We start from the raw sequence: 8311 nt of genomic DNA, 5'->3' as shown, positions 1-8311 counted from the left end.
AGAGATCCCATAATGTGACCGCATGGTAGTGATCCCATAATGGGTCCCCATGGAGAGACATCATAACATGTCCCCAAGGTAGAGACCTTCATAATGTGCCCCCATGAGGGCACACAGCTCAATGGCAGTGACATTACAATGTGTCCCCATGGCAGTGATGCCATAACATGTCCCAAAGCAGTGACCATATTCTATGACCCCTTAAGACCACACAGCTCCAGTTCAGTGATATCACATATTTCATTGCAGCCCTTGTTCTGCCACTGTCAGAAGTGACACAGCCCCAAAGGTGTCTGCACTCAAGGACAGCACTGCCAGCCTCCACAAACAGCCCTGGCTGCCAAGGTCTCCTGGAGAGCTTGCTGTGGCCCCCAGTGCTAATCTCTCCTTGTGAAACAACTGGTTATCACTATCATTATTACCCTGTGTTGTGCTGGAAGGGCTCCGTTCCCAGCTGCCTTATCACTGTACGGGGTGCTGGGAGATGCCATGGGCTGTGAGATGAACGGGATGAAGAGAAGAAATCAAGCTGCCAAGCATTTCATGCTTTGAGATGGAATTAAACAAAGTTGGCTCTAAGAGCAAACCTCCAGCATCCCTCACTGCAGCTCTCCAATGGGGGTGATCGATGCATCGTCCCTTGATTAAATGACAAAGTAGTGACCACCCAGCATACAGTGCATGGCTATAATGATACAGGAGGGGTGAGAAAAGCCTGACAAAAACTTTGTTATCTCCTCTGAAGTTCACCAGCTCTTGCATGTCACGCTGCCAAACCCCGATGCCGTGCGGGACCAGATGGATGTCACTTTGGATGTGTTAACACCCGCGAGGAAATCTGCAGTCACCATGGAGATCCAATGGAAGCCTTTGGAGGACCAGAAGCAAAGAGACGTGTCAGTGATATCATGGGAGGAGATAAAAATAGCAGGGCGGTTTCTGAGCCCAGCAGACTGGCGTAGCATTCCCCCAGGGCTGGTTTGCCATCCGCCGGGAGCTGAGCGCTGTGCATTTTGCGCTCTCCCATTTGCTGGTATGGCAGAAGGCTGCTGCCTCCAGCAATGCAGCTCCCAACTGCAGCCCCCCAGGGCAAAACAGAGCGAGGAGATGGGCTGGTATTCGATGTCTTTGGGCTCCAGACCACTGAGATGAGCTACCTGTGGCTGCAGGAGGCGTATCATGCTCTGCTCACTGATACACACCCGGCTCCAGTGTAAAGCCCTACCCTGTTAGATTACAGCTAAGCAGATTATTGTTTTCATCTCAATTAGTAGGGATCTGAGCCAGTGTTCCCGAAGTCAATGGTAAATATTGCATTGTCTTCACTGAGCTTCAGAAATAGGGTTAAGAGCCAGAGGATGGAGCACAGGAGGCTGGTAATGGTGCTGAAGGGTTTGAGTTGCAGCATGAGGAATGATAGCAAAGCCTGGTTTGATCCTGATGCTCAGTTGGGTAATGGTGGCATCACAAATGATGCTCTCATTGAGGGTCTCATCTTCAAGAAATTCAGATTGAAAAAGACCTCTACGGATCCTATTCCCCCTAAAAACCACATCAACTGATGGGAATTGCTCTATATTCCCTCAATTTCCAGCTAACAAAGTTCCATATCAGTAAGGACATCGCTTCTTTATGGGGCAGACATCACCCCAATGAAGCTCTAAAACTTTGTTTCAATTCCTCACCTCCCATCAGCATTTTTCCAGCTCTGATCTCAGCTGTAGTTCTACCATTCCACTAGATGGGTACCATTGTCAGGATTACTTGATTTTCAGCTCTAACCATCTCTTTCTCACTGTGCTTCCTTTGGTGGTCTCTGCTTTTTCCTTTCATGTTGTTCCATTGCTGCACAGTTTCCATCAGCTCCTGGCATCTCTATGTCCTTGCTGTTGTCCCCACTCCTGCTGCTCGTGTCTTCCTTCCCATGTTCTTCTGGCCCAACCCACGAGCAAAGCATGGTTACAAATGGGATGGAAGGACAGCCAGATGGATTCACCCCTCTTGCTGTTGGATGCTCAGATACCCTCGGTGGGCACATCCCTTCCCCTGCACTGCATGTCCCTGGCAATCACCCACACTATGCAATCTCCCTGCTCTCCCCAACCCCATCCTTCTCCCACCTCCTCTATCTCCACAGGCTTTACTCCACAGCAACAGGAATGAAAGCACCCATCCCACACCGTACCATGGGTGAACCCATGACTCAGCCCCAGCTCAGCCCGTCCTGTTTACCCTGGGTGTGCAGCAGCCTCATTTCCTCCATCCACATTGACCTTTAGCACTGAACAAAGCTCCACAGCCCCAAGAGGTGCCTGCATTTCATTCAGCTGCTCACTGCTGTCTCACCACGTGGGGCCAATATTCCTTTAGTTTCTTGTGGAGCTCAGATAGCAGCTACATTCCCTGCTCCTACAAAACCCCACTGCAATTCTCTTGGCACCGACCATCCCCATCCCACACACTCGGATGCCACCCACAGAAGCAATAGCAGCTGCCCAGGTTTTGGGGAGCAAACCTCTAAAAATGGGGGTTTGGAGGCAGTGTTCCCACCCAGACTGCTCTCCCTCAGGCAGGTATACTCACCCAGACCCCCTCTGCCCTTGCCTGCAGTCTGTTGCCCCTCCACTGGCATCCACAAGGTAATGCAGCTCTCTAGACCACACTTGTAGAGGATAAATTCCAGCCTTTCAGCCACCAGTGTCTTAAAATCGAGTCCTGCTTCACATCAAGACTTGTCAAGACTGAAATAAGACCCCCTGATATTACCATGCCATTCCCCAGGCCCCTGCATGGGAGTTGTTTCGATGCTTTTAATCACAGCTTCTGCTTTCTCATGCATTTTATTACACCTCTATTTTCGAATGCAGGAGATTAATAGAATAGAGGGACTGAAACAGCATACAGATGGACTTCAGATATGGAGTCTGAACTGCGCTCTGGCCTCCAAAGGTTGGGGAGAACTTTTCAACCTGAGTTTTTGATTCAAAGACAGAGACAGAGGTCTCTGGTGGCAGCAGTGGGGTGAAAACCTTATGGCAGGCTGCATTAGGATTCCCAAAGATCTGCCTTAAGCCACCAGTGCAACACTATTCTTGGTGAAGTACCGTGTACATGTGGCACTTGGGGACGTGGTTTAGTGGGCATGGGTTGATGACTGGACTCAGTGATCCTAGAGGTCTTTTCTAACCTTAATCAGTTCTATGATTCTATGGGATAGCTTCATCCGGACAGGAGAGCATGAGGGCAGAACCCACCTCGTGGATCAGGGTTTGGCTGCACGCAGGGAGCAAAAGCTGGCAGGATATGGTGAGGTGAAGGAGAGAGCTGGTTCCCCTCTCTTTGTCTCTATTTAGAAGCAGAAGATGAACACATTCACCCCCAGGCATAAGCAGGGCATGAGACATTCCTACGCCCCTATGGTCAGGATGTGGTTAGCAACACAAGAGAGCATCACTTTGGAGCAGAGGGCAGACCTTACCTCCTAGTAAGCAACGAGGGCACATTTCCATCCTGAACACTGCCCTTCTATCATTACCCTGAGCCGGTCCAGCTGCAGAGAGCAATCTGGCATCCACTCACTATATTCTCTGCAGCTCACAGCCCCTGCCTGCCTGAACACCATGAGATCCCACACTTGACGTGGCCTTAAGGCTACCAGAACAAGAAGCAGAGCTCAGGAGAGAAACCACAGCCCTCCCTGCCAACCACCCAGGGCCACCTTGTGTGACTTCAAGCCCTGCCCTTCTTGGGTGGCAACTGCAAGCATGAATACCCAGGGCTCTTCCTGAGAGCTATTGTTCAAAGCCCTTTGCTGGAGGAATTTCGTGCTTCCTTTCCAAGGCAACAAGCCCTGGCAGTGCCCCCACTGCCCACCGCCCCTGTAGCTCTCAGGGTGGGATTCCCTCCCTCCCTCCCAGGGCCCCTCCTGCCTTCCCCGAACGTTGTCACACCCTTCCAAAGCCACAGAGCACTGCAGACACACATGTGCCATATCCCGATGCCAACGGGATCCGTGCTGCAACAGCAGAGCAGCTCAGGTGGCTTCTCCCCATCAACCCGATAAGAGTCATTTCACACTACGGACGATGCGGACAGTTGTGGCGATGGGTCAGCAGCTACCAAAAAGCAACGCTGCCACATTTACCCCCACTTCTATTTCCCCGCTCCGTGCCGTTCCCAGCTTTAAATGCCGCTGACACCTAGCGTTGCTTCACCCAACTGCACCCCGAGCTGCGGGAAGCCCTGAGGCTTTGAACTGTCCTTGTGTCATGGTTTAATAATTTTGCTATTTTTTGCTCAATTTTCAATTATATTGTATTATATTGTGTTATCCTGTATTTCGATATAGTATTTAGTAAATAAGTGTGCCTCCTTAGATCGTTGCCGCTGTTTTCTTTTCCTAATTAACTTTTTCCTTTCGGCCTAGGGCCCCTCCGGGGCCTACGGCCCCTGTCACGGACGCAGGTGGATTTTTAGTTCAAACCGTGACACCTTGGCACAGTCTGGAGCACAAAGGAGAGGGTCAGACATCACGGATCTATAATTCCTCTGCAGTTCTGCCCTCCTGTTCCAGCTCGGGTTTGGTCACCAGTTTCCTTCCTCTCTTCTGAGTCCTTATTTTTAGTGTAGATGAATACAGGCAGCTCCTGCCAACTTCCCACACCCTTCCCTCCCACTTCTGCACCCTTTGCTAACGGAGCAGATGGGAGGAGCAATGGCACTTGGGGAGGTAAGCAGCGATGGCTTGGCAATTGGACTTGATGATCTTAGAGGTCTTTTCCAACCTTAATAATCCTATTATGGCTATTTCCAGCCAGCCCTATGGTGCACCAAGCAGAACCATGTAGGACAAGGTGCATGGTGAGAGCAGGAGATGGGGACTGCTAGAATGGGATGGAGGAACTGGCAGCTTGTTGAGGCAAGTTCTGCCTAGCAAAACAAATATCAGTCTTGGACTTATGTCATGGAATTTTAATGCTTTATTAGAACACATAAGGCTTTCAGCAGCATCTGCAGCTGCTCCATAGGGTGAAACTCTGCTTTGTTACCTCCTAAAGCATCGCAGGCCCATCTGTGCTTAGGATGTAAGAGCTGGGAAACCAGGGGTAGATCTGATATCTGACAGCACTTTTGATCTATGCCACTTTATCACAGCACCCCAACCTGGTTGAGGCTGGAGCTCCCCCATGTCCCCCTTGCCCAGCAATGCCCCAAGCAAGGACATACAGAGCTGTCCTAAGGTCCTGGTGGCCCTTAGAGGTCCCACATCTCTCTGGTCCCAATACCAGCGCTCTAGTACCCACCCACACAGCACAGCAGTGCTGCTGATGGGCACAGGGAGCTCTTTGCCTCCTGGCTGTGCCCACAGCCCCTGGGCACGGCTGAGCAGAGCTAACTCCATACCCCCCCCCCCCCCCCCCCCCCCCCCCCCCCCCCCCTCACTTTACAGGTGTAGAGCAACGCATTAACACGTGCGACCTTTCCCGCCGGCGCGCCACTCTGGCCACGCCCCTACCTTACGTCACATCGCTCTGTCAGCCAATGGGAAGCGGCGCTTTCGGAGCGTCCATTCATTTCGCGGCAGGCGGTGGGAAGGGTTGAATGGGGTTGATGACGTCAGCAGAGCGTTCCCACGCCCCTCACGCCGCTCTCTGCGATGGAAGCGGAACCGGGAGCGGAACCGCGGCGTTGGGCCGCGACTTCGTGTGTGTTAACGGGAGCCTCGAGGGGGTTCGGCCGCAGCCTGGCACGGCTGTTGGCACCGAGGCTCGGTCCGGGCTCGCTGCTGTTGTTGCTGGCCCGCTCGGAGGAGGCGCTGATCCAGCTGGCTGCTGAGCTGCATGGCTCCTGCCCGGAGCTGCGGGTGGAATGCGTGGCCTCCGATCTAGGCTCCGAGGAAGGGTTACGGAGGGCGGTGGGTGCAGTGCGGGAGCTGCTGCCTAACGGGCCGCCTGGCCGCCTGCTGCTCATCAACAACGCCGGTAACAGCGGGGCTGTGGGGCCGGGGGGTGGGAGGGGGAGGTTGGTGTCGGTGGGTCCTGCAGCCTCACAATCCTGAGCACAATCCTTTGGAAGAGCTTGTAGCCTTTATTAATGGGCAAGCTTTCACGTCTGCTGGCCGCAGTGCCTTTTCTCTGCCTGTTATTGCTATAAATAAGACAGCCCAGTAGGTAATGGTACTAAAGGAATCAGGTCTTCCACTGGCTTGGTTCAGAAGAAAAGGGAAAAACAAGAGAGTGTGGTGACCCCTGAGGACGTTGTACTTGGGGCTGAAGGTTGGGAGCTGTTTGCTTTGGCAAAGCAGCAGTGCTGGCTGGGGAGGAAAAGCCTGGAGGAGGGATGACTCCCAGTGACCTCACTCTGGCCTTTCAGTGCTTAAAGGGATGGGTATAAAGGGATGGATATAAAGGGATGGGTAGGACGAGAGGTGATGGCCTCAAGTTGTATCAGGCTGGATAGGGGTCAGATCAGGTTAGGTTTTGGTCTCTAAAAGAGCAGTCAGGCACTGGCACAGCTGCTTGGGGAGTGATGGGGGTCATCAACCCTGGAGGTGTTCCAGGGCCATGGAGATGTGGCACTTGGGGATGTGATTAATGTGGGTTAGAGTTGGGAATCATAGGAGCCTTTTCCAACCTTGATGATTCCATGTTTGTTAGCAATGTGGCATTGTTTGGGGATATGAATTCCTCCACACTGAATTCCTCCAAGCTCATCTGCCCTCCCTCCCCCCTCAGGCTCCCTAGGTGACATCTCCAAATCCTTCCTCAACCTCACCGACCCCAATGAGATCAACTCCTACTTCGCCTTCAACATCACCTCGGCACTCTGCCTCACCAGCAGCGCCCTGCAGGCCTTTGGGACACGACCAGGCTGCAGCAGGACGGTGGTGAACATCTCATCTCTCTGTGCCCTGCAGCCCTTCCGTAGCTGGGCACTGTACTGCAGTGGGAAGGCTGCCCGGGACATGATGTTCCGTGTGCTGGCAGTGGAGGAGCCTGATGTCCGTGTGCTCAACTATGCTCCAGGTGAGGAAGGGGATGCATTCATAGAATGGCTGAGGTTGGAAGGGACCTCAAGGATCGTGAAGCTCCAACTCCCCCACTGCAGGCAGGGCCACCAACCTTCACATTTAATAGCAGACCAGGCTGCCCAGGGCCCCATCCAGCTTGACCTTCAACACCTCCAGGGATGGATGGGGCATCCACAGAGGGACAATCTCCTCTCTTCATTGCTATGAGCTTTAATGGAAGAGAGATTTTCCTCCTGCACCAGGAGGACTGAGCACCAGATCTTGCTTTCAGCTCATATACTTTCTTTTTCTGCTCTCCCCCCCAGGTCCCCTGGACACAGACATGCAGCTCTTGGCTCGCACTAAGACTGGAGATATTGAGATGCGTCAGCAATTCCAGAGCCTGCATGAGAGTGGGCAGCTGATAGACTGTGCTGTGTCAGCCCAGAAGCTGCTGAAGCTGCTGGAGGAGAATACCTTCACCTCGGGTGCACACATGGACTTTTACAGCATCTGAGCTGCTCTCATTTCCATGCTCTGCTTTCTGCCCTCTGTAGTGCCTGCTGCTCCCCATGTTTTTATGGCTGTTTGGTTGCTGCAAAGCCTCTGGGTGCCTTATGGATGCTCCCTGTGCCCTCATGGGGGTGGGTGGGGGGACTCACTGCCATGCTGAGCCAGAGTGCAAAGAAAGCCACGTTCTGAGGACCACTTATCAAAGGTCTTATCCTTCCTGAGCCCCACAGAGCCCTCCTGTGCACACAGCAGAAGCAAAGGGATGGGGGAGCAGAGGTGGCTTCCCCAGTGGAAGAACTATACAGAAAGCACCATATTAATGCATTGCTGCATAGAAGTGAGTGTGGATGCGTGCTCCTCGTTCTGCTCATTCAAAGGCAGGAGTTGAGCAGCAGAGGGAGCTGCCTGTGCAGATTTGGCTCTGCAGCACAGACCCACCCACCAGCACAACCCACATGGGTTACAGCCCTGCCCTGGGTTTGTGCAGTGCTCGTTTGAGTCCAGGCCTGGAGTAGGGGCCTGAACCCCTCCTGGGCTGTTCCTTTAAGGTATTTGTGGCGTTTTAACCTTGTTTTTCCCATTGGGTTCCAGTAGGCAGAAGCCCACAACTCATAGATGTGCCTGTCCAGAAAGCTGTGCTAGAATTGGGAGCAGCACAGTCCTAACAGTAAGGCTTGCACCCCATGTGCCCAACCCAATGACAGCCACCTTCCTGCTGCTCACTCACACAGCCCCTTATCCCAGTTTTTGTCTATCTCCATCTACGGTCATTAAAAGTTTACTGTCTCA

General features: G+C 52.8%; 1 protein-coding gene across 1 annotated transcript; it reads left to right on the top strand.

Moving 5' to 3' along the window:
- The first annotated feature begins 5651 nt into the window (after positions 1-5651).
- On the top strand, positions 5652-8311 carry SPR (sepiapterin reductase). The gene is made up of 3 exons (XM_015863042.3): positions 5652-5981; positions 6735-7025; positions 7336-8311. The coding sequence occupies exons 1-3, from the start codon at positions 5657-5659 to the stop codon at positions 7524-7526; spliced, it is 807 nt and encodes a 268-aa protein (XP_015718528.2). The 5' UTR covers positions 5652-5656; the 3' UTR covers positions 7527-8311.

Source organism: Coturnix japonica, chromosome 4 (genome assembly GCF_054131305.1).
Source record: "Coturnix japonica strain WE chromosome 4, WE-NBRP24, whole genome shotgun sequence".
Classification (NCBI taxonomy): domain Eukaryota; kingdom Metazoa; phylum Chordata; class Aves; order Galliformes; family Phasianidae; genus Coturnix; species Coturnix japonica.
This window is presented reverse-complemented; position numbering and strand designations above follow the sequence as displayed.